The sequence below is a fragment of the Amblyomma americanum genome, chromosome 10 (genome assembly GCF_052857255.1).
Source record: "Amblyomma americanum isolate KBUSLIRL-KWMA chromosome 10, ASM5285725v1, whole genome shotgun sequence".
Classification (NCBI taxonomy): Eukaryota; Metazoa; Arthropoda; class Arachnida; order Ixodida; family Ixodidae; genus Amblyomma; species Amblyomma americanum.
The window spans coordinates 61,949,926-61,975,633 of record NC_135506.1 but is presented as its reverse complement, the minus strand read 5'-3'; the positions used below and the strand labels follow the sequence as shown (position 1 = coordinate 61,975,633).

Genomic DNA, 25,708 nt, shown 5'->3' with positions numbered 1-25,708 from the left:
CTTCAGTCAGCGAGCGATGAGTGCACAGCAGCATTTAGCCTGGACGAGGACCTGCACATGCTGTTTCTCTTGTTGATAAGATTACCATTTTGGCCTATTTGCTATTCAGATAACTGCGCATTATTTGCTTCTCTGTGCTTCCTTGAAGCCATCCGTCTTTGTTCGGCGGCCTCCTTAATTTTCTTATGCCACCAGCTTCGTGGATTCCTCTTTCCGCTGCATCGGTTTACCCTTTTACTTGTTTCATTTTTTGTATTAATGAGTAGTTCTGATAATAATCCCACTTTTCCACGGTGCTTTTCTCAATGGCGTCTTCTATGCCGGCTGTCATTAGAGCTATTTGTTCTTCATTCAGTTTTGCATTCTCTTTTTCGACCGCAGCTGTGGCCGAGTGGTTGAGCATCCGCCTCGCATGCGGGAGGTGCGCTGTTCGATACCCAATGGCGCCGGGTACCCACCGGTGAAACAATAGGTACAAGCTTTCCCCCTGGCCGGATGTTCGGCTTCTTTAGGGTGAAACGCTTGGGAAATGGGTATTTGACCACACTTTGAGTAGAAGAAACAACCTTGTGTCATGAGCTGTTTGACCTTAGGTGCCTTTGCGTCATAAAAATACATCATCATCACAGCATTCTCTTCTTCACTTCTCAGCATTTCTCTTTTGAACAGGTTTACGTATCTTGGTATCACCCCCTGCGCCCATCTTTCTTGGCGAACACACGTCACCACAGTTATATCATCTGCTAACAGATCTCTAGGATTCATGTAACGTCACCTTCACGCGCCGCAACACGTGAAGCTTTTGGTTTATAAAAGCCTCGTAATACCCAAACTTCAGTACGCCAGTCTCATCTGGAACCCATACCAGGTATACCTAACAAATGCTCTCGAATCAGTTCAAAACCGCGCCATTCATTCCGTTCACTCTGCATATTCATATACCACAAGCGTTACAGCTCTGAAGACGAATGCCGGTTTTGAAAGCCTCGCAGCCCGCCGCCTCTGCCAGCCAGCCTCTGTTTGCTGCATAAGTTTTTCTACAGCTCTCTAAATCAACCCCCAACACTGATGATGAATTTTTATGGCGCAAGGGCCTCTATGGCCAAAGAGCACCATGGCACAAGGTATTTGTCGATTATCAAGGTGTGTTCAAAGACCCAATTCCCAAGCATTTCACACCTCATAAGCCAAGCACCAGGCCAGGGGAAAGCTTGCACTCATTGTATCACCGGTGGGTACCCGGCGGCACTGGGGATTGAACCCCGCACCTCCCGCATGCCGCCGCTACGGTTGCAACCCCCACATTGCTCATCCAACCCGCATATTCGACCGCCTAGCCCATCCGTTTCAGATTAGCCGCCCGGTGTCCAGTACTGCAACTTTTTTAGGTTCCTTTTTTCTCGGAACTGTTGTGGACTGGAATGCCCTTCCAACCTATGTAGCTTCCACCACGTGCCCATATGTATCTTTAGATGAATTAACCGGACTCATAGTTCATAAGGGCTTAGCGTCCCAAACCAACTCAGGCTATGAGGGACGTAGTGAAGGGATCCGGAAATTTCAACCACCTGAGGTTCTGTAACGTGTACTGACATTGCACAGCACACGGGCATCTAGAATTTCGCCTCCATCGAAATTCGACCGCCGCGGCCGGGATGGAACCCGTGTCTTTGGGGTCAGCAGCCAGGCGCCATAACCACTGAACCACCGAAGAGGCTAGATGCATTAACCTCTTATATTTCAAAGCAATGACTTGTATTTGTTTTTGAGGAAAATATTAATCCACCTCTTACGTGATAACCCCTGAAGGGGGTATTTAAGGTGAATAAAATGAAGCGAAGTGAATCAATCTGTAGATGCGACAGTGAAGCAGTATGCCTGCGGATTTCGTTAACGAATGAGATGCGTTTACACCAAAGGGTGTGCAGACCCTCAAATCAGCCTATGAAATCCTCGTATATCTGTCTTTCTCTATTTGGTGGCGTGAAGAATAAAATGTTATTCTGCTATTGCCCTTCTTTGGCATGATGAATGACGAATTTATTGACTAACTATTTTAAACCCGTATATTGTACTTCAACTCAAGCCGGTAGACCTGCCTGTTCCAGGGCTGCCAACGAGAAAGTTGTCATGGCAACAACCGGAAAAGACGCCAAATTTGTGGGAGGGAAGAGCTCCATGGAGGAAAGCGTGGTGGTGCATCCACTGGCCGCATTCACGACCGGAAGCGAGCGTATCAGCCTCCGAACTCGTACGCAGGTTTGCCCTTAACTCCCAGTTCTGTCACTTTGAACAGCAGGCCGTCTTCAGGTTTCGTGGCGTCCGGCCGGAAGCTGCCGGAAGTGACGTACAGCGTGTCGTAGTTCTTGCCGCCGAAACAGCACGATGTCGGGTACTTGTTCGGAAAACTGATCTTGGTCAGGATCTTGGCTACATCGGTAAAGAGAAAAAAAAGAAGCAAAGAGAAAAGGTTAAGGCTCATTACTCTCTCGAAGGGACTGGTCATGACGATGACGTGGATGTGAACCAGGGGCTGATTTGCGGTTCGCCTACGAAAAAAAAAACAGCTATGTGTAAGAAAGGTCTAGGATTATCGATAGAAGATTATCGATAGCCATGTAGAGAGCCCAATGGCGTTGGCATTAGGGCGCCACTGCCCGAGCGTTTTCCAATCTGCCGCTGTATGTGCCATTTCCTATTTGAAAACAACAGCAGAAACGGAGGCCGATGTCTATTATGGTCTCCGGACGTTTCTCGCCCACAAATATGCATCTGGATATGGCATAGGCCGTTGTTCTTAGGAATGCACAATTGTGTCAGAGCTCGAAGTGCTGCTCATGAGTGGAGGCCAAGGGCCCGCCAGCTCTGCGCCCCCTCGAAATGTTTCAATCGCTGTACAAGGTAGACAGAGTAAAAGAGCGCCATTTCCAACGCAATCCCTGTCGTCTAGCGCCCACGCGACAGGCTTTGTTGTAAGGTGAGCTATCGCACGTATATATATATATATATATATATATATATATATATATATATATATATATATATATATATATATATATATATATATAACGTCATCTAACGGCGAGGGCGGCAACTGTGCGACGTTCCACGTTCCACGTTCCACGTCACACTCGCGGTAATACAGGACGTGCTACGTCTGCCGCTATGGACGAGGGTGGCGCTGGTGAACACTCTCAAGGTTCACTTACACCCAGTAAACATAAATACCCACGAGAGCAGCAGGTTTAACAGCCGTCGCCGTAGCTCAGTTGGTAAGAGCACCGGACGCGATATTCGGAGGTCGTGGGTTCAGATCCCACCGGCGGCATGGTGGTTTTTTCTGCTGCTTTATAAGTAATTTTCTTTAAGCGATAGATAATATGTAAGTATACCCCACTGATTAGCACCACACATTGCAAAAAAATTAAACATTCCCCTATGTACCTTGGTTTCGGTGACTGTTGGCTCCTTTCATATGTTCGTCAAAAAGGAGTCCCTCATTTCCCTTACCTTGTCTGCTATATATATCCCGAGGCCTCATGCAGGTGCGCTCACTTTGGCGTGTAAATCGTACCCCTTTTCCTTCCTGCCTTCCTTCTAACTCGCGCTTGAAAATACCACACGTGTGAATGACCCAAAGCAACGTCCACAGGCATTTAATGTCCTGTTCCCGGATTTCCTCTGCCGTTGGTTATTATGTTTCCTCTGCACGTGCTCACGCTGTTACGAACAAAACCCGGTCACCATTGTCCGATTCTCTGCTACATGTGCTGTATACACTCACGGCAGCTTTGCGGGCTCGCAGAGCGTCACTGTAATTTTCTTACAGGCGAATCACCGAGGGGCGAAACTCGACGCGGTCAGGTCCATGAATGGTGTTCCTGGTGCTGAAATTGAGCCCCTGTGTTCGATTATATACGGGTCCCGTTGGTGGTCGCATTTTGATGACAGAAACGCGCAGCATACAAAATCAACTAATATACGGCATACATCGCGTCAAAAGTGACAGGCAGGAGAAAAATTCGCTAACAAACGATAACACACTAAGGAATAGATAAACAAGGAAGCTTTCGTATTTTAATGCCTATAAACCTGGGCTGCGTCACTAGCAGCAGCGTGGCATGTTAATCTGATATCTTCTCTTCACCGTTGCTCCAATAAACGAAGTTTTTAAACGTAGAAAACCGGCCATAAATTGAGAATTTATGACCCTCGTAAGCAGCCAGTTACTGCTCTTGTTTGTAATTTCATTCTTTGTGCGGGGAAGCAGGGCAACAGTGTAGTAAAGGGTTATATGAGTGGCATGTTAGCAGTGACTTCATGTCCTGGCTTCGCGCATGCGCGCCGCCACCTGCGAGCAAATATAGGCAGCGTGACAGAACAAAGATATAAAGGCCAAACGTGAAAACAGCTGGCGTTTCCTCGCATAATCCTTGCTCTCTCGTGCTGCCTGCCCTCGAAGTGAATTCGCAGCAACTAGGTCAACACTCAGTGCGGAGCTATGTACCAAAATACAGAACCTACTCCTGTATTATGATGCTCATGTACACCGGAGCCGCATTCAGGGTACAATTTCGATACTGTGTGATGTGATTGTGGCAGTACGCGGTGAAAGGATGAGAGAAAATTTTTCGAAAGTTTAAACCAGGTTTTTGAAACTCTATACTCCGATTTATACATCAAGTGCAGCGCTGTGAAAGGCACGGAAGTAGTCCGCGTGATAAAATAAAGGGAGGCATGTTACTCCGCGCTTGCTCTGTGGCCGAGTGGTCTAATGCTTGAGAAAGCGACAGTATGCCGTCAGCAATGAGAGTGCATTCAGTCAGTCAAGTTCATGACAAATGTGTCATGGGGTAAGCCTACAGGAAAAGCATTTTGCTATGTTTCGCTCACCGCAAGGAACGCACTACTTTTTGTTCGCGGATGCAGGCAGCGCAAACAAGAACGCTAGCTTTGAGAGCGTAGCACCTGATGTATGAAACGGACTATAGTTCCGGCATTTGCACCTCAGCTAGCAGCAACTGATAAACACGTATGAGAGAGATAAGGCTCAATGAAGCGAAGCGTAATGCACTACAAGCGGCATATATAACAAGTGTGCTGCCCAGCCGCATTCAGGGTACAATTTCGATACTGTGTGATGTGATTGTGGCAGTACGCGGCGAAAGGATGAGAGAAAATTTTTCGAAAGTTTAAACCAGGTTTTTGAAACTCTATACTCCGATTTATACATCAAGTGCAGCGCTGTGAAAGGCACGGAAGTAGTCCGCGTGATAAAATAAAGGGAGGCATGTTACTCCGCGCTTGCTCTGTGGCCGAGTGGTCTAATGCTTGAGAAAGCGACAGTATGCCGTCAGCAATGAGAGTGCATTCAGTCAGTCAAGTTCATGACAAATGTGTCATGGGGTAAGCCTACAGGAAAAGCATTTTGCTATGTTTCGCTCACCGCAAGGAACGCACTACTTTTGGTTCGCGGATGCAGGCAGCGCAAACAAGAACGCTAGCTTTGAGAGCGTAGCACCTGATGTATGAAACGGACTATAGTTCCGGCATTTGCACCTCAGCTAGCAGCAACTGATAAAAACGTATGAGAGAGATAAGGCTCAATGAAGCGAAGCGTAATGCACTACAAGCGGCATATATAACAAGTGTGCTGCCCAGTTGACAGAGGCGGCTGATGACGCAGGATCGTGAGGCCGCGAATCTGGCGAGGAAGCCAATCAGCTCTGCCTGCTCGAAGAACAGAAACGGGTGAAGACTGGGACACGTTCAGCAAGCAATAAACCGGGCTGATACCAGAGTGCGGCTACCGCCATATGTGAGAAGTCTTATAGAAGGCGCTATACGCCTTACTTGTAATGAATTTTGTGCTTACATCTCGACGACCAGCAAGGTGGTACGTTTTTTTTTTTTTGCAGTGGAGGCGACTCGCGTTCATTTTCATCAGAGCAGATCCTCTCAGTGTAACAAAATATGACGTACCAGGGATACATAAACAACCCTCCGGGCCCACAGCGAATTTCCACTACCTGATAATACTATATTCAACCTAGTTATTACTAAACCTGCCACTGTAGGTCCAGCTAACAGTCCCAGGCGCCTAAATGAACGCTTGAAATATTGTCACCACTGCTGTGCAACCCTGGGCACTCATTTATTGCTGGGCAATTTTTCTTTACAGGCAGAACTGACTTGCATATGAGCTGATAATAAGCCAAACCTTGCCTAAACGCAGGAAGGAAATCCAGCAAGGAGTTAGTCTTTGTGCCACTACGGCTGCTAAAGCACAGTCTGCGAAAGCACAGCGGTCCAACCTGTCTCCGGGTCAATCTGTAACACGGCGTAGCCTTCGAAGCACGCCACCCAGAGTTTGTCGTTCACGTCCATGGTCATGCCGTCTGGACAGCCCAGCTCCATGTAGCCGGGCGTCTTATTGAAGTCCACCAGAACTCGGCGGTTCCCTGCGTTTACACAGGAAAGAAAATGTCGACTTGAAGTGCTATTAAGCAGTGTTAAGACTGCTATTAAGGTCGCACTCCTGTGGCTTGGACGCTGACGATATTCGTTGTGAAAAAAAAAATCGTTGTAATGACGTCCTGGGTCTCTCTGGAGCAAATGCACGCCTAATCTGCAATTCGAGCCACATGTTTTACTAATAGGTCTCATATGCATGCCACTACAGGTAGCATTTGATGTATTCCCGTGTAATCCAGGCTTTTATTTGGGCGATTTCAGACTGCCGTTTTCTTTGTGTGTGTGTGTGTGTGTGTGTGAAGGTTGGACTGCTAAACACCACGTGTGTTCAGTATAACTTCGAGCGGAAACGGAGTGTCCTTTGGGACAGCGGATATGAGCGACCGTGTGTACACTGACAACTATAGGCGCATTTCTTCATTCTATTCTTTTCGAATTCATTGTTTTGGAAAACACTGATAAGGGCGCCCCGTGTTCGCATTTTCTGTAGTTTTTTTAACAATGTTGCCTTTGTTGCACAGTTCTGTTTCTGGCTTTGGCTTTTAAATATGCAGTTTCATGACGCGGGTTTCTATACATAAAGAAAACCCATGCGTTGTAGCGTGTCTTTTCTAATGTAGATTAGTTTTTCGCTCCTTCAAAGACCAGCGAAGTGATCGGCTTCGCTCGAGCTTCACACGGACAAACGTAGAATTTTTTAAAATTTTATCGCTCTTCCATCCCATTTTCGTTTAAATCGACTCGTTGGCCCGACCTTTTGCCACGCAGAGGGCTGAAGGGATAGAGATAGTTTTTTTGTATTCTTAAAATTTATTCTGAGGCACTGCCAAATTTCTTTAATTTTATTGTTATCAGACTGCTACGCTTCGTGACACGAATTGGGGAGGTTTATGCTCGAATTTTCGTTCAGTCCGTGCCATAATAGACTTCATAACGATGTTCTCGGAGTCAGTACTGGTGGGCATAGGCAAGGCGCACAGAGCCGGAGCGCCATTCAAGCATACATTTTGAAATGCAGTAAAATCGAAGGCATGTAGCATCTCCGCAATTGTGTCATTTATTTTAGGTTAGAGTGAACCATACGTATAACCAGATCGTGCTCCACCAATTCCCAGCCTGGTGTACATGCCATGAAAAAAATTGGCAGTGGCTTAACATGGCTAACCCTGGAATTCAGCGAAAAGCAAGCACGCTTGCTGAGCGTCTGAGGCTCGTCCACGGCAGCTCCGTTACACGCTCGCGACAACCGTTCTAATATAACCACACGACCACACGACACACGACCACGATATCGCATGGTCTTGCGACATCCCCTTGGGATATTTTCAGAATCACGTGGGTTCACATCACCCCATCGGGTGTTCGTAAGGTCAAAGGTCAATACAAAGGTCACCCAATGCCAAAGGTAAGAAGTCAACTCAAGGTCAGAGGTCAAAGGTCAACTAAACGTATGAGTCAAGGTCATGGGTCGAGGGTTCGGCACCATAACTGTACCACATATGGTCACACACGGCTAACGTGGTCGGGCTGAAGGTCGTTCAAGGTCATCCTCCGGCATACGCGACGACTGCTTCACCTAGCGTAGTGAAGCATTCGCTTTATAATTCGTTCCACGTCTGCAAACCCCAGCCAGAAGCGTTTCGTCCTCGATAACTCTGCCACATCCGCGAAAAAGTAAAGCACTTCTCTTAGAGTTACAAGAAAAAAGGTTGTCGTTATGACCGCTTGCACAGTTCAGTACCGAAGTAGAGTATTTGTTTTCATAAAACAACAGAAACCATTAGCCAGAGGCACATCATGTCCGATATGCCGTAAAACAGCTGCGTGCTAGAGTTTAAGCAAGTTCTTCGAATTTATAGTGATTCCACCTACAGGTAACTCTCCCGAACTTATCACTCCTGTCGAAGGCTCGCGTAAAGCCCTCAGATAAAGAATGTACTGTTTCGGCCTCAATGACCTCTCAGTAGCCAAATTGATCACTGAGCTCCAACGCCTGCTACTGGCGATGTCTCGTGCGGAACGACGACCTCAAGGTTCCTCGTCGGTGCACTCACCTATTTCTCCCGCGTCGAGGTCAAAATCGAAGACGTAGATCTGCCTGGGCACCGAGTCGTCGTAGAACATGGTCCTGTTGTCAGCCGTCCAGGTGATTCCGTTGGAGATGGACACCCCGTCTAGCTTGTGCCTCAGCTGTCCTTTAGAGTAAGACCAAAAGTTGTTCTTCCCGGGTATCAGGTTCTGCACTCCTGTCGAGGGCATGGACCCTGCACATGCAGAGAAGCAGCTTACAGATGCATGCTAACGTCGCTCAAAATGGCTGGGTACGTAAACAGTGGGATCCCCAAATGCGTGGTGAAAACCATCCTCGGGAAATTTTCAGCGGAGATTGTCTCCGCAATCAGCGATGTATTGGAGCCCCACAAACGCTAACCACACAGTGCAAGGCTAGGTGGTTGCTCGGATCTGAGAAAATGCGCGCCAAAACCGCTGATGGGTGGAATTAATACGAAAGCCCTCCACTACGGCGTCTCTCGTAGCCCACGCCTAGCTCTGGGACATTGCATCACCACATGCTAAACGTAAGAATCTTCGTTGTAGAGTATTGTTTTTCTTTGGAATTCCGGAGGTGAAAATTGGGCGATATCTTTTGCGGTGAAATTCGAGCACAGGTCGGGTTAGCCAAAAATTAACGCCTTTCGGATTTTTTCCAGTCTTTTTTTTCAGCAAAAGACAATTTACTATAAGAAATCGCTTTTTTTTACTTTACATAAAATGCCCTATATTTTAATCATTTCATAAAGGGGGTAGAAATATCAGGTTGTGACAAACAAATCTGTTTATCCAATTACAATTTTTTTCTCCCCACCTACTGCAACTACTTCGTTCCGTGCATTACCTATCTTCCGCATACCACTTCCTCCTGCCTTGTACACTCCGAGGCCGTGCACTGAGCCTCAAAGAGGCCTATTGGAAAGCGCCAAAACCATGGGGCAGTACGGCGTTAGCGGGAATAGCCCTTGAGACAGTGATGCCAATAAGATGGTTGCTCAGTGCCTGTGTTTCGGCCTCTCGCTTCTTAAACGTTATTTTTGATAACATTTTCAGATTATATCTAGACATGAATACCAAAATTTAAAACCGACTGAATATCACAATTTGTCCGAAACCGCCCCTCAGGAATATACTAAAGATATCTAGTAATTTTCGCGTGGCGTCTTCACATCTGGTGTACGCACCCCAGAAGGTGGACTGTCGAGTAGAAATCGGGTTCAATCCTATTTTCAGTAAATATGTTCGGGTGTAAGAGTCGGGTAAAATCGGCTTTTGCCTGAAAACGAAGGGCCCTAATTAGTCTATGTTATAAAACCTGCTTTGTCTCGACAGAGCTACAAATGGCAATCCAGAGAGATCGAACGCCTCCCTTTGGAATCACCGACGTCTCCGGCGTGGCTCACTGCACCAAAAAATTGACAGATGATTACGAGAGTCGGTAACACGGGATTCGAGCGCAACTCTTCCCACGCCACCTGCCACCGCTGACAGGTGGCGTGTTACTCTGCTATCCACCCTGCGGAACATTCCCGGGGCAGCCACCTTCCAGTCGTCCCCTCCTCCGCTATCGTCGTGGCAGGTGGCATTTCGCTCTGCTGCTTCCCGGCACCTGTCACCTGCCAGGTGGCATTTCGCTCTGCTGCTTCCAGCCACCTGTCACCTGCCAGGTGGCATTTCGCTGCTCTACTTGGAAAACCGGTTACGCCGACGCCGACTACGACACGGTATTCAGGGACGAGCGCCTAACAGCCGCGCTCTAAAACTCCGTGTTAAGTGACGAGGGTCAAGCTGAAGCGAGTGGAGAGCGTCACTCACCGGCCCACAGGCGTCCCAAGGCGTCGCACTTGCCATCGTTGAAGCGAGTCCTCACCGTGGATTCGGGGTCCTGCACTTCGACCAGCAGCTGCTTCTCTCGCGTGTTGAGGTCCAGCCGGTAGACGCCTCGCTCCATGCACAGCGCTACCAGGTCGTTGTCCTCGGCGTATGGGATGGCGTTGCCCACATCGCCCTCTGTGAGGACGTAGATGTGTGCATCATAGAGTCGATATACTGGCACTGAAGTGAAAGCAGCAGCCACGCTGCCATGCGCACTACCTCCACATGCTTGGTAACCGTGGTGGCAGGCATTTAGGGAACGACTCTTCATAGCCTACCACATTTATGCAAACCAAATCCATAGAGTACTAGTCTGCCAGGATCAATATTAACGCGACAGTGTTATAGGCCCCGGGTATGTCTCACGGGCATGCATCTGGCATCACGGGCATGCCCCTGGCGGCTGGTTCCCAGAGAGCAACCTAGGAGGCTGGTGGGCCACCTAGGTCACGTGACCTCTCGGCGTCATCACCTACCAACCGAGTAGTGAGCAAACTGCCCACCATGGCGGGCAGCAGTTATATTAATGATTGGTCGCTAGGTAAGGACAACCTGGGCCGCACAAGACCCACCACTGAGACCAGCTGCCATCGCAGGTCAGTGGCGCATCGCTTAACCGCTGCGCCAGGAGGGGTATGAGGACTGTCATGGACCTATGAATGTAGTGTAGAGAACGACCTCGTATCCCGTGCCTGAACCAAAAATTTAAACGCCCGATGAATACTGCCTGATCTCAAACAATCGTGCCCGTCATGCGTGACAGAGTGCACCGTAGGGATGACTTACCCAACTTGATGACTTCTGTCTCTGTGCGGAGCTCGGGGTCGTATCGCACCAGCTCCCTCCCAAGGCAGTCTACGTGGAGGAGCGTAGAGCTGCGGCCGTCCCAGTGGGGTCCTTCTCCCAGAAGATTCTTGCGGGTGCTGGCCACTTCCACTTTCATCTCGGAGGCTTCGGACTGCCCTGTGCTCGTGCGGTCAGAAAAGGACGCATGCTTACCAACTAAACTGCGCGTATTCATGGTCTTCATAGCCTGGCTGCGCCACTGAAGGGTACACGTCCTCCAAATCTCGAAACGCAAATGCAGTTGAACATCGCTATAATGAAGCTAAATAAGATCCGCAATCCCTTCGATAGAGCCGTTGGTTAATTACAGTCGTAGGTAAGCTTGTCTGCAACTTTATTTTTTTTTATTTCCAAATACTGCAGGCAGCAGTCCTGCCTAAGGATGAGAGGGTTATGAAAAATGAGTTTGTAAAGAATGCTCGAATGTATTAACGTTAGTACATTCATCAGTCAAAGGAGGAAGGCGGTTCCATTGTTCAACTGAGTGAGGGAAAAAAAAGATTTCTAGACGCGTGGTGCGCATGCCAACATTCTTATGTGCCAAGGATGGACGGTGTATAACCCAGCTAATGTTTAATGTCCCGCATGTGCTTGCCGAGGGAGTTGCTCGTTAGCGTCCGATGACGCAACGGCCATTTTGGCCGATGTACACTTCACAAACGGTTAGGAGGATTTTGCACACTGCGCCGAAGGCGCGCTTCCCAAATGGAGGGGCAAGGCACTTCGCTCCCGTGCATGACACTAAGGCCAACTCGAACGGGGCTGAGAAAACCACTGGCACACCGTACCGATTCTTCAAATTGGGGCCGATCCCACCAAAGTAAGGGAGCACCTCTAGTCTCACTTCCATGGTGCGGCTATTGTTTTGGCGCGAAATTCTGCAACAGCGTCTCAGCCAGAACCGATACACGGAGCCCAACTTTATTCAACCTGTCGGCACGATTGTTCAAGCTGTCCTGTGCCAGGTGTCCAACATGTGTGCTCTGTATCCCTTTAAACATCACAAACAGCCTTCAGTGTCACCGACATGCGCTTTCGTGAGCCGCACCTTGTTCTCCGTGGAAATAGCCATGCGTCATCGCGATCGTTCGCGAACAAAGCAGGCGCATCGCACAATCAGCCGCAGTGGAAGTCGCCCCAAGCTGTGCAACAGACAATGATAAGGCCTTGCGCCAGGCGGCTATTAAGAGTGGACGCAAGTCGGAAATATAAAAATTGTAGACACTCATTCAGGCTCCGACGAATGATCAGAGCTAGCTGGTTATCGAGAAATTTAATCATCATCATCATCAGCCTGACTATTCCCACTGCAGAGCAAGGGCCTCTCCGATATATCTCCAATTAACCCTGTCCTGTGCCAGCTCCGGCCACTCTATCTCCGCAAACTTCTTAATCTCATCCGCCCGCCTAACTTTCTGCCACCCCCTGCTATTTAGGGGCGATTAGTTGGATAGTTGCGGAGGAAATGTTTGAGCATTCCACTCTTGTTTTTTCGACTCTTGATTCTATTCTAATTCTGCTTCCATTCCAATTCTAATTCTATTCTGAGTCTGATCACTTCTTGCATTAATTTCTGCTGCATCCGCCTCAGTCGATTTTATATGAGCTGAGTCCTTCGTACGGCGTCTCTACCTTCTCTCCTACAAGCGGAAAAGTTGAAGGGGGAGGGAAGAGAGGAACAAAGGGTACAGGGGAGAATGGTTGGCAGGAGGAAGGTGAGCCTTTCTACCAGGTGTGACGACAGAGGTCGCCGGTTTCGCGCTCCACTGAGGCTTCTATTCTATCGCATAAGAAGGCTAACGCAGTGATGACTCCAAGCAGGACTTCCACTGCCCCTGCCGCTGAACTCCTGTTGAGCAAACACAAACAGCCGAAATGGCTCGTGAATGAATGATTGGCCGAGGGGAGTTGGGAGGTGAGGGAGGGATAGGCCTCCGTTTCGAATCCGGTTACACAAGATAGCCATCGTCGGAAGGTGGATTCCAAGGTAGAGTAACAGGTTAGGAAGAAATCTTCTCGCTCCCGTTGGGGTCATTGGAACAGTACGAAGAGGGCAATGACGATGCCAATGAGAAACTGGAAAAGCTATGCTAATACAGCTATAGCGCTGTAGAAGATAACAATGCAAGTGACATACAATTGATGCCTTCTGCAAGGTACCAGTATCGGAGATAAGGCATTCGCGTTGAAAGCTTGTCCGGATAACTGACTCATAAATGCAGCTAGCAGTTGTCATGAACATAATTGCAGTCACGTCAGCAGTTATGGCAGCGAGTATTTCATCCACCAATTAAAGCTGACTTCAGAGGTACGACTGCTTCTAATCGGGTTGCGTTTTATGTTCAAGTGTAACTTGAACTGACGGGAAGTCAACTTTGACAGCCGTCACAGTTGAATCGGTGCTGTTCTCAGTCGAAAACAGAGCTGTACACAGCGGGTGATGAGGCACTTAATCGGACAACTCCGCAGCAGAAGAGGCTAGCTGATTACCATGAGCCAGCGGCCAGTCAAGCGAGAACGCAGAGAAGTTTCACCTCTGCACTTCTTAAATTCCAGTCCTTACAACAAAACACCACCAGAACTCCTACTCCTACTGTGCGGTGATAAATAGGCGGTACCTTCACCGCCGATGTGAGGGCTGTTTCGGGGCACACAAGTGCGAGGACCGGGTGGCTCGGTGCCCAATATATACACATTTTTTCATCTGTCTCTCGGCGTGGCAGTTCCCGTATGCGAAGATTGAATTAAATGTTTTGCTCCGTCATGCTAATTAGCCACAGAGGAACGACATAATTTTTTTTTCTACAGAGGGACAATTATTGTTTATGCCCCGCGCCACGTTAGAACCGGGTATGACTAAAGCTTGGACTTTTTGGTTTTTATTCTTTGGGAATCCAGCTGACTTTTTTCGGTATTTTCGTTAGAATAGAAGTTGCGGTTTTTTTTCGCGAATATTATTATCAACGAATGGATTACTAAGTAACATTGTAATCCCACGGGGACAGCCGACAGACAAAAATGCAAGTGGAGGTTCCTTTCTAAGAGCTAGGATGACTTCTTATCGTTGGGTTGTCACGCTAGATTGAGCGAGAGGGCGGGACATGATGTGATCTGCGTGTTTATGGCAGCGACGGAACGGAACTAGAGCTTATTTGTCGCGGTAGCCGGATGATGACACTTGTCTGAGACGCCGCTGCACTGTATCTTGTCAATGCCTTACATGCAGTTGAGAAACCTACATAACCGAGCGAGCAACGATAGTGGACAAACAGTGCTTAGCTAGTGGTGCTTCCCTCTCTGCAGAGGCGCGGACTGTAGCGGACAAATACATCAAATCGCGATGCTGCGCTGCATATGCATCGATTCCACCTTTGAATCACACCTCTTGGCTTTTCTACGTAATTAATTTTCAGCTTTGACTGAGTGTAACTGGCATTTAGCAGCTAGCTAGCTATGCCTAAAATGCCAAGAATACCGACTTTTTCGGTGAAAACGTAGCTTAACTGCTGAACCTGAATTTGACGTACTTTTATCGTTTTTTTTCGGTTTAAACCCAAAAGTCCATCCCGTAGATATATCGTGCTGTCCTTTTTATGGCAATGCAAGCGACAGTAACACGGTGGTTTGGGCTAGTTGGTTGCTATTCATAATGCAGACAAGTTTCGCAGCTTGAATAAAACGCACACAGAAGACAAGGAACAAACAAGACAGGACTATGCTGCACTTCCAAATGATCTTATTTGAAAAAGCTGGACGTTTAAATACATTTAAATACGACGTTTAAATACATTGTCTTGTGTGTGCGTTTTATTCATGCTGCGAAACTTGTCTGCATTATGGCAAGCGACAGGGAGAGCGGCGAGCACAAGCTGCAGCGTTTAGCGGGTGCCGAATCGTGCCGTAATTGTTTCCTGCTTTTGAAAGAAGTAGAGCCGACGGAGACCTACTTGGACATGCAGGCATCACTGCGAGACTGCGACGAAGAGCGCAGTGGTGAAGACATGGGTGGTTGCGTCAAAAAGTTAACGGAAGTGTACCACAGATCTACACCGTTCCGGTCGTCCGAAGAATGCGACAATGAAAATGATGTCGCCCGTTTCCACGACTAGGTTACTCAAGACAACTGAGTTACCTTGCGTCGGAAAAGAAATGTTAGCTGTCACGTAGAGCTTTACACGTCGCTTTCCACTCCAAGCCGCACGCCAGGCAAATTTTCACAAGGACGGCGCAGTGAAAAGCGACAAACGGGATAAAAACAAGAACGAATGATGGTTGATTTTTCTCACTTTAAGCTTTTCCGCCCCACTCGGGGAATTTTTTTGCCTAAGTTCATCATCCAAGATGAAACATGGGTGAATCATTTTGATTCAGAAACGAAGTGTTGCATAGTGTAATAAGCAGGGGCCAGGCTCGTCTGCACTTCAGCGCCACCACAGCGATACTAATAGCCTACCCAACTGCAGGGAGCCGGCGTCTTCATATCATGTGTGTGAACCGACAAGTCGCCTCCAATAAACCTGTTCCACAATAGTCGTCAAGCGCCAAGCTTTGGCCGTTTCCTCTGGCATTAAAAAGTTGTATAAGTACTCACTCGGTCGGCAGTTCGAAATAATGACTGACCATCAGCCACTGACGCAGGTTCTCGTTCCGAGGAGACACTGTAGGAAAGTTGTGATGGCAAGAGTGCAGCGAAGGGACAATTTATTGGCTTGTTATCAGTACGTCATCAAGCACAAGAAGGGCCAACAAGGAGGCCACGCAGGCGGTTACTCAAGGCTTCCGTTGAAAACAACTGCGAAGGACGAACAAGAAATAAGTTTTTTAACCACTATCAGAGGTTCTCTTTACAGCCCAAGAAGTGGCTGAAGAAACAAGCAAGGATGAGGTTCTGAGAGTACTAGCAGGCATGGCGTGGCGTGCTTGGCCACAGGAAACAGGAGAGCAGCATCGGCCTTATTTTAATGGGCGACACGAGCAGCCGCTAAAGAATGGTTGTTCTGTCTTTAATGCATTCTGTCTCTTTAAGAGTTCTGTTCTTAATGCACAAAGACCACCCAGGAATGACGAAACTTAAAGTGCTGGCCCGAAGTTTGATTTGGTGGCCAAACCTCAATATAGATTTAGAATACATGGCACGAACATGTGAGGTTTGTCAAAGTGTACGGAATTTTGCGGAATCAGTACCAATTAAACCGTTGCTAATAGCTTCAAATACTTGGAAAAGGGTTCATTTGGATCTTGCGGATGTAGAAGGCCAATCATTACCGCTGATAGCAGACGCGTACTCGAAATGGCTCGAGATAAGAGAAATGCTCGCTACATGAGCGTTGGCCGTGGTGGAGGCGGCAAGGAGCACTTTTGCGGCGTATGGCCTACCCAGTGTTGTGGTGACAGACAATGGCCCATGGGAATTTTCTTCCATGGCAAATGTTCATTAATTTCAAGAAAATCGTTGTCATGACATTTACGAACAAAAACGAACCATCTAAGTGCACTTACAAAAAAATTGGCGATGGTTTAGCTGAAAAGGGAACGGCGCAAACACAGGACGAAAAGAGGAACGTATATCACGCACGTACGTTCCTCTCTTCGTCCTGTGTTTGCGCTGTCCTCTTTTCAGCAATGTTAAAACAATCAGCTCGAAACAATACCCTCGTGGTTTAGCTCTGGTTAAATCTCGAGTGACGCGACAGCTACAGCTGGCCGAGTGGAACTTGCTCAGTTGATTTGCAAAGTCAGTCTTTCGCCGCTCCGTTCCGCTGGGCGTTCCTTCATCTTCGTCCCACTTGACACGGCGCATGCGCACATCTGTTGCAGCTCGGTTACGCCGGCGTGCCGCGCTGCCGGCAGCAGCAGCTGCTCCACGCCACATGGCTGGTCACGCGACCAACCAGGTGACGAATCACGTGATCAGCTCCGGTGTCGCATCGCCGGCAGCTGCTCCGCACTACGCGACCAACCACGTGGCTCGAAATGCTACCGTAATGTAGCTATCGCTACAAAACGGATCTAACAACCTATCGCAAGTAAAATAATTAAAGTATTTGGGAGTAACATTCACACCTAATCTAAAGTGGCATAGGCATATTGACCTAATTTGCTCCAAAGCACATAGGAAACTTGGCTTTCTGAAGCGTAGTCTGAAACTTGCCCCCAAAGAGTGCGAGCTTACCGCATATAAATGCCTAATAAGACCAATTCTTGACCAAACACTTAGGGTTTGACCAAACACACATGATAGGGTGACCAAACAGCGTGCGCTGTTTGGTCACCCTATCATGTGATGTGAAAAAAAAACTTCAGTCTCTTCAAAGAAAAGCAATCAGATTTATATATCGGCGTTATGACAGCAGTTTCTCTCCTTCAGCTCATGCTGCCATCTTATGACTGCCTTCCCTTGCGGACAGGCGCATGCGTGACCGCATCATTCTTTTTCGTAAGATTGTCATTGGTTTCACATCCCCGCAAGCCTCAGGTAATTTCACAAACCCTTCTGCACCACGCACTCGACGCAGTAGCATATTAAATACAATACTGCTAGAATTCTCAATGTATTCTTTTAAATTGTATTTTTTCATCCAAACTATAGAAGTATGGAACTCACAAGATTCCTCACTTCGTGCGCTGCCACATGCTGAATTTGCCAGTCATATGTGCTGAATGTGTTGCCGATTTATTATTTTTTCTTTTGTGCGTGACTACAGTTGGAACCTGTTTGTATTTATATGTACCCACTGCTTTTATGTCTTGCTGCACAAGACGACAGTATGTGTAAGTAAATAAAATTAGATCCAGTGAATTTCAACGCTTCTGGCAGCAAAATTGTGTAAAGTCATTTATCACGCCGCCATATAACCCCCCCCCCCCCCCCTCTGTCTTACGGTGCCGTAGAAAGGCTTGTGCAGGCAAGAAAGAGGGGGATCTTGGAATTGCAGCTCGAACATGAGACAGCCGGCCGAAGCAGGTGGTTACAGCACCTCGTTGATAATTTGCTGTTTTCATACAGAACGACGCCTCAGTCATTCATAGAATCAGCGCCTTGCGAATTGTTTCTCGGACGAAAAGTTCGAACCCTAATGTCAATGCTCGAACCATTCATGATGAAGGTGGGAAAAACGGAAGTGAAAAAAAAAAAAACATCGGCGAGTTTACGTAAGTCGAAGATGTATACGTCCGAACCGTTCGCAAAAAAAAAGGTTAACTGGTATAGCCTAGGAAAATTTAAAGAAGGTGTCAGAAGTTAGGTTCCTGGTACACATAGGCGGGGTTCATAGGTTTTGCCATGCGGATCACATAAGATGCGAAGTGGAATCGTCTAGGGTTGCCCGGTCGAAAATGCCAGTCTGAGAACGAAGATACCCAAAACGACGCAGTACCGACTCACCAACTATTTCACCGACTGAGGGTAGATTAGATGCAGGCACGTCCGTTCAGCAGACGGTGTCATCAGAAGAGGGGAGATTAAGCGAACCGACTTCCCCACAACAGCCGGTAAGACTAGTTCCCCTACGGCGATCCACTAGGACCCGCGAAATGTATGGGTATCAATTATCGCTCTGTAGTGATTTAAAATAGGGAAAAATGTTGGATATTGTAACCTGCAGGGGCCCACACTCGTCAGCACCTCAGCGCCATCACAATGGCATAAAGAGCTTCTCAAAGGAAGCAGCAGGTGTCTTCATGTTATGTGCAAGTCCGTACCAACAAGCCATCGCCAATAAGCCTGTTCCCCACCGGTCGGTTCTTCTCTAACACGACACAGCAGTGAAAACACCGGAAACGTTCAAGCTCTCCGACTCCAATAAAGTTACGGCAGCCCGCATTCGAGGGAAAGCATATGGCCCCCGCCTTCTGAGTCTCTGGGGGATTGGAATGTACCGTTAATGTCTGAGGTCAGGAGCCTGTCAAGCTTTGTTCAGCAGCTTTTGGTCCAGGCTTCTGTGTCTTTATGCGCATGTGAAAAGAAGTAAACTTGGCTTGACTTGACTTGATTATTCCCAGAAAAGCTAAGCGATCGTTTTCGAATACGATTCAATCCTTTTAAAAACTGAAGGCCACCATTGGGAAGAATTGCGTTGGAAAGCTGTTAGTGGCGCCATTTTTCTCCGTGAACATGTACTCTACCACACAGCATGGCGTCCTAGTAAGTAGTAGGCGCCTGCGGCTTTGTACATTTACGGCACTCGGCTTATTCGTTTCATTTCGCAATGTCACACTTCCATCTATCTGATACCATAAGGGAAAACACTGAAAGGAAAACATTATTCAACCAACGATTCTGTTATGTGCAACTCACAATAAGGGTAGTAGTTTTTTTTTATTTAGGGTAAAATAATGGATTCAAGGCGGAAGAAAGCTTGGCCAGAGGTGGCTGAGAAAAAGGCGTAAATGACATTTTCCTGGGTTCAGTGGTTCCGGATAGCACAGGACCGAGCTAGATATCGATCTCTGGATAACGTAGATGGGACGCCTGAGGGGGAGGGGGTAGAGGGGACGTTATATGCTAGATTGTCCCCTAACATTATATGATAGGATAATAAACATTATCCAAGCATGTAATGTTAAATCGTTCAATCTGTTAAATAAGTTCGACCAGCTTAAAGATGCTCGTTTTGCCGGAAAACATTCTTAAATTGACAACTGCTGCACGTCCGTCCGTCTGTCTGTCTGTCTGTCCGTCTGTCCGTCTGTCCGTCTGTCTGTCCGTCTGTCCGCCTGTCTGTCCGTCTGTCCGTCTGTCTGTCCGTCTGTCCGTCTGGCTGTCCGTCTGTCCGTCTGTCTGTCCGTCCGTCCGTCCGTCCGTCCGTCCGTCCGTCCGTCCGTCCGTCCATCCGTCTGTCTGTCTGTCTGTCTGTCTGTCTGTCTGTCTGTCTGTCTGTCTGTCTGTCTGTCTGTCTGTCTGTCTGTCTGTCTGTCTGTCTGTCTGTCTGTCTGTTGCCAGGATTAAAGAAAAGGAAAGTGCACAGGCCTGCTCACTGGCTCTAGCCGAGCCACGATCGCTACCACGTGCAGATAGTAGGAGAGTTGAAAGATAGGATAGAAAGACAGGATAGTAAAGACGCGCTAAAGACAAGGCCGATCCCGGAGGTAGTGCAATACCGGGCCAACCGGTGGCGGAAGTGAAGCAACCTTCAAACTGTCCGCCATATTTCCAAAAGTAAGTCCAATTGGACCCGTAACAGATATTCTACGGGGTCACAGTGGCACAGTGGTTATGGTGCTCGGCTGCTGGCCCGAAATACGCGGGTTCGATCCCAACCGCGGCAATCACATTTCGATGCAGGCAAAATTCTAGAGGCCCGTGCACTGTGCGATGTCAGTGCACGTTAAAGAACCCCAGGTGGTCGAAATTTCTAGACGCACGTACTCTTCCACCCTGGCATTTCACTCACTTCTCCCCCGACCATAAAAAAAAGTCTACCCGTTCTTTAATCCTATACTGAGCGTTTTTGTCGTTGAATGGAAGACGATCGCAATTTCTCAGACTAAAAACAGTTGTTTTCTTGAAACCTACGTGAGCGGTTTCAGGTTCCCCCCTCTCCCTCTCAATTCGGTTTGTGCTTCTACAACCATATTCCTATTTTTCATCTAATGTTAACGGCTGTACAACTCACAGTGACGATGATAAACCAGGCAGCATAGGCAGGTGCCAGGAAACGTTTGCGGAAGACGAAAATTACAAATAAAGCCTACTGATTGCTTGCAAGTCTAAGCATTCAGCCATGATCCGAAGTATGTAGTTCTCACTTCCCTATTCGATCCTGTACAATGCATCCCTAAGAGTTTTCGCGGTTTCGTTATTGCGAAAACTTCTGTGAGCGCCAGTCCATTTTTAGAGGAATCAGTCGTCAAATACGGGTAGCAGGAGCGATGATAACGCCAGGTGGGCAGTGGCAAAAGTAAATGGCCATAGTTGATTCTTCCTAATAGTGGAAGAAAACGTGCGAAGAAGACAAGAACAGACCGTCCCAAACCGTTGCTTTGCCAAGAAATAGGGAGAAAGTGACTCCACTACAAAGGCCAGATGGGCATCCGTTGCTACTAATGCAATCTACACCTCTGTTTTAGCGAAAACAACTGCTTGTGCAGACAGCACAAACAGTTTTACTGCCAATTCAAAGGAGGTTACGAGTACGGCTTTACGATGGCAATGCCATCCGCGCTGTAGGTAGACCTCAGTACAGCCATTGCTATAATCGAAACTGCATGGATCCATTTGGTGCTTAGGGCCGCCGCGGTGGCTGAGTGGTTACGGCGCTCGGCTGCTGGCCCGAAAAGATGCGGGTTCGATCCCGGCCGCGGCGGTCGAATTTCGACGGAGGCGAAATTCTAGAGGCCCGTGTACTGTGCGATGCCAGTGCACGTTAAAGAACCCCAGATGGTCGAAATTTCTGGAGCCCTTCACTACGGCGTCTCTGAGTCGCTTTGGGACGTTAAACCCCCATAAACCAAACCATTTGGTGCTTATACAGTATTTGCACAAGACCTCTGTTCCAAGCGGTAATTGTGAGGCTTTATTTTTGTAGTAGTAGGAGGACCCTTGCTGGGCAAACTATTGTCCCATGACACTTTAAAGAGAAAAAAAAGGCCACACGAAAAGAGAAAGAAGAACAATCTGCAAAGCAAAAAAGTGGTAGGGCTTTAACGCAGTTAAACCTAGTAGACGTACGAAAGCGTGTGCTCTGGCATCTGCATGTGCACGCAACCCCGTTTCTCTTTCTTCATCGTCCTCTCTCCACTCGGCGGCTACAGCGGACGCGGCGTTCATCCGAACTAAACCGAGCTTACCCGAGTTACTCCGATCACACAAGACAAGACAAGGCTATATTCTTTCCGGGTTTAGTACGTCTGGAGTAGTGTTTTCGCATTAAAAAGGACAGGGTTAGCAAGTGGTGCTTTACCTTTGGCCTTCTTAAGTCCCGCAAGTAGTGCACCCTGTAACAATAAACCGCCGGCAGAGTGGACGATCCTCACCTAAGATGCTGGAAGATTGAGACTCCACGAGTGTTCCAGGATTTTCAGCGCAGCTACGACTGCTGCCGCCTCTGTATCCAGGGCCCGACTGCCAAGGTCACCACGTCGACCCTACGCCGGCGGTATGTACTGCAGCAGCTGCGAGCATACCGGCTGTGGTTGTCGCTCTCCCGAAGCCGGAAACCGAGAGTCCCCTCTCTGCGAACACGCTTGGCGACGGTTGGGAGATCGCGGTCTCTAGCTCAGAGCCGGCCTCACAGATAGAGGCCGGTGGAATGAGCGGAGAAGGTCGCCAGAAGTCATGGACTGATTGGTTCATGAATAAGTTTTTTACCTACCTGCCTGGCGAAGTCTGACCTAACGCAGCTTCTCTGCTAAAAAATGAATGAATCGGTGATTCAAGAAATATTTATTCATGTATGGGACAAATAGTGACAGCACAACAAGGCCAGAAAATGAAGTAACCAGGAGAATAAGGTGGAGTCGGAGTGCACTTGGCAGGCACTCTCAAGTAATGAACAGCAGCTTAGTACTGAACCTCAAGATGAGTCCGTATAGCAGCTGGAACTTGGCACTACTCAGTACTGGGTGCGAACTTGGAGGGTAACGAAAAGGCTTGAAATAACATTGAGGGCAAGAGGGAGAGAGAAGTGGTAGAGGAAAGGCAGGGAGGTTAACCAGTAAAATGTTCCGGTTCGCTACCCTGCACTGGGGAGAGGGTTGATGGGGGCATAAAAGAATAAGAAGTAGAGAAATGCGGCCCGTAGCAAGCACGACAGGTAATGACACAAGCACTGTAAGTCACAGGCCGCCGCATCTGTAGCCTGCACACCTTGAGGGCTGCCGACTGCTGCGAAATGAGTGGAACAGATAGAGGGCCCTACATCACAATGCAGCGCAGACGTTTCAGTGTCAAGAAAGGCTGCTTGCCGTTGAGGCTGATAATGTTGATGACAACGTAAGCATCGGACTTCTCGGAAGGATGAGGCTGGAGGATGCGTTGTGCCAGCTGTTGGACAGCTGCAAGCACTGGATTCAACAAATCCAGCATCTGCAGTGCATTCTGTGCAGTTGGTATGTGTATGCTGGAAAGCATCACACGCATGGAATTCACGATTGGCCTTAGCATTGCCATCACTTGCTCGTCTGCGACCTGACAACGCAGAGAGTGGTCGAAAGGGGCAAAACTAAAGCAGAGTGGCATAACGAAGAGGACTAGAAATAATGATATCCCAGCTGAAACCAAGATGAAACGGGATTGGGCAAAACATGCAGAATGAAGAAGAGATAACCGATGGTCCGTTAGGGTAACAGGCTGGGCGCAAAGGAAAGCAAAGCATCGGTTAGGAGATTAGGACATTTGCCGCGATATGGTCATTTTCGAAGGTGACGAATTGGGCTGCTACTGACGGTATGGTGTGTTTTTTTACAGATTATCAAATTGTTTTCTAGATTACACACGATACTTTGTGTGATATGATGCTATAGGTGCTCATTTTTTATTACGATTAGAGAATGCAAACACTTAGCATTTTTATAATTTGTTGTTCATCTACGGATAACTTCTTACAGTGATAAGAAACTAACCTTTAGGATTCACACCATGAACATGCGTTTCTGCCCAGCTAGTATTCTGTTTCACACTGTGTGCAAAAATATTTAAGTATATTACGTTATTTACGGTACAATATTTACTAGTTGCTGTAATCCTGAAATAGTAACTTCGTTATTATCTGTGCTTTTATGCAGTGCAGTAGAACTGTCCGCCCAATCTGCCGGCATTCTCGCGGCACGTTATCTTATTTTGTTCCTCCTTACGACACCATTTTGCTCATCATCGGCCCCAAAGACAGCCGAAACGGAAAAGTCCCCATGCTTACCCCCCCCCCCCCCCCCTTCTTGTGCGAAGAGAGAGAAGTTGTTGCCAGGAAGAAAGAAAAGGAAAGTGCACAGGCCTGCCCACTGACTCAAGCCGAGCCATAATCGCTCCACGTGCAGATAGTAGGAGAGTTGAAAGATGGGATAGAAAGACAGGATAGTAAAGACGCGCTAAAGACAAGGCCGATCCCGGAGGTAGTGCAATACCGGGCCAACCGGTGGCGGGAGTGAAGCATTCTTCAAACTCTCCGCCACATTTCCAAAAATAAGTCCAATTGGACCCGTAACAGATACTCTACGGGGTCCGGACAATCACAACTTGTGCGAAGACGTCGCAACAGTTGTGACATATCCCCAAAGCCCCCATAACGTCGCAACAGTTGTGGCATATTCCCAAAGCCCCCATAAAGCGCCTGTTTCAATTACCACAACGGCAAACACCCACCATGACAGTTAACAGTGAACAAGTCGTCGTTACTGCACCCTCCATCCCGTCCATTCACCTAGTATGGCTCGCGCTTCTTTACTGCGCTATCGAGGCCAGCGTGAGAGCGCTTCTTTCGGATGAGTTTCGTTCACGCCCGCCTAAACTACCGGCAGAGGGTAGCTTTGTGAAGTCTTATACTTATTCAGAATTTTTCTTCGAGAGAAGCAACAGGTAACGTCGTTTTCAAGCGTTCTAAGCACTCAGCATTGAAGGTGGCTCGTTTGATGTAATTATCGTCGCCAATGCAATTCGATGCTTTGAAGTGTAAATAAAACGTCCTCCTCAGACTCCGGGCGTTTTCAGCGCTTGATTGCTATTCAATCAGCACTGCAACACCTACACAAGTGAACCTTATGATCCATAAACTTATGATAAGAGCGGTAAGTTGCAGAATCAGTATAGGAATATGTGCGCCTTTCAGTTCCGTTTAAGAAATTGCTTCATGTGAGGATGTTATGTAATGATGTAATACGTCGCCAAAAAACAGGAAAACAACGCTCGTTGTGATCTTGACGGTTTTTACAAGCTTCTAGCTGTTTTTTTTTATTTTTTTTTAGTACAGCAAGCAGGGCATAGACTAGACGTACAGCAGAAAACAAGCGGGCCCTTCATTTGTCCCCAAACCAACAGATGGACCTTACCCGCCGCGGTGGTTCAGTGGATAGGGCGCTCGGCTACTGATCCGGAGAACCCGGGTTCGAACCCGACCGCGGCGGCAGCAGTTCGATGGAGGCGAAACGCTATAAGGCGCCCGCGTGGTGTGCAATGTCAGTGCACGTTAATGATCTTCAGGGTGTCGAAATTATTCCGGTGTCCTCCACTACGGCACCTCTTTTTTCCTTTCTTCTCTTAGTCCCTCTTTTGTTCCTTCTCTTAGGGCGTGGTTCAGGTGTCCATCTAGATGTGAGACAGATACTACGCCATTTCCTTTCCCCAAAAACCAATTTGCCAATTTATTTACCTTGACTGACACTTATCGGTCATTGCGGTCCTTCAAGCTATCACCATAGCGTTGAGGAGATTGAGGCACAAAGATGTGGAATGAGGGAAGACTTACAAGCAGCTATCGGCCCAACTGGCGTCATGCAGCTTACTCCATCATTCTTCGCTCGCGTCGTTACC

The 25,708-nt window shown here is 47.9% G+C and overlaps 1 protein-coding gene and 1 pseudogene across 1 annotated transcript; both read right to left on the bottom strand.

Annotated features, from left to right (window-relative positions):
- Positions 1-1,479: 1,479 nt before the first annotated feature.
- LOC144108848 (regucalcin-like) lies at positions 1,480-25,708 on the bottom strand. The gene is made up of 6 exons (XM_077642068.1): positions 25,644-25,708; positions 11,188-11,364; positions 10,342-10,536; positions 8,529-8,738; positions 6,315-6,461; positions 1,480-2,430 (listed from the first exon to the last, which is right to left on the bottom strand). The coding sequence occupies exons 1-6, from the start codon at positions 25,669-25,671 to the stop codon at positions 2,237-2,239; spliced, it is 951 nt and encodes a 316-aa protein (XP_077498194.1). The 5' UTR covers positions 25,672-25,708; the 3' UTR covers positions 1,480-2,236.
- Positions 24,273-24,432, bottom strand: LOC144108953 (U2 spliceosomal RNA; annotated as a pseudogene).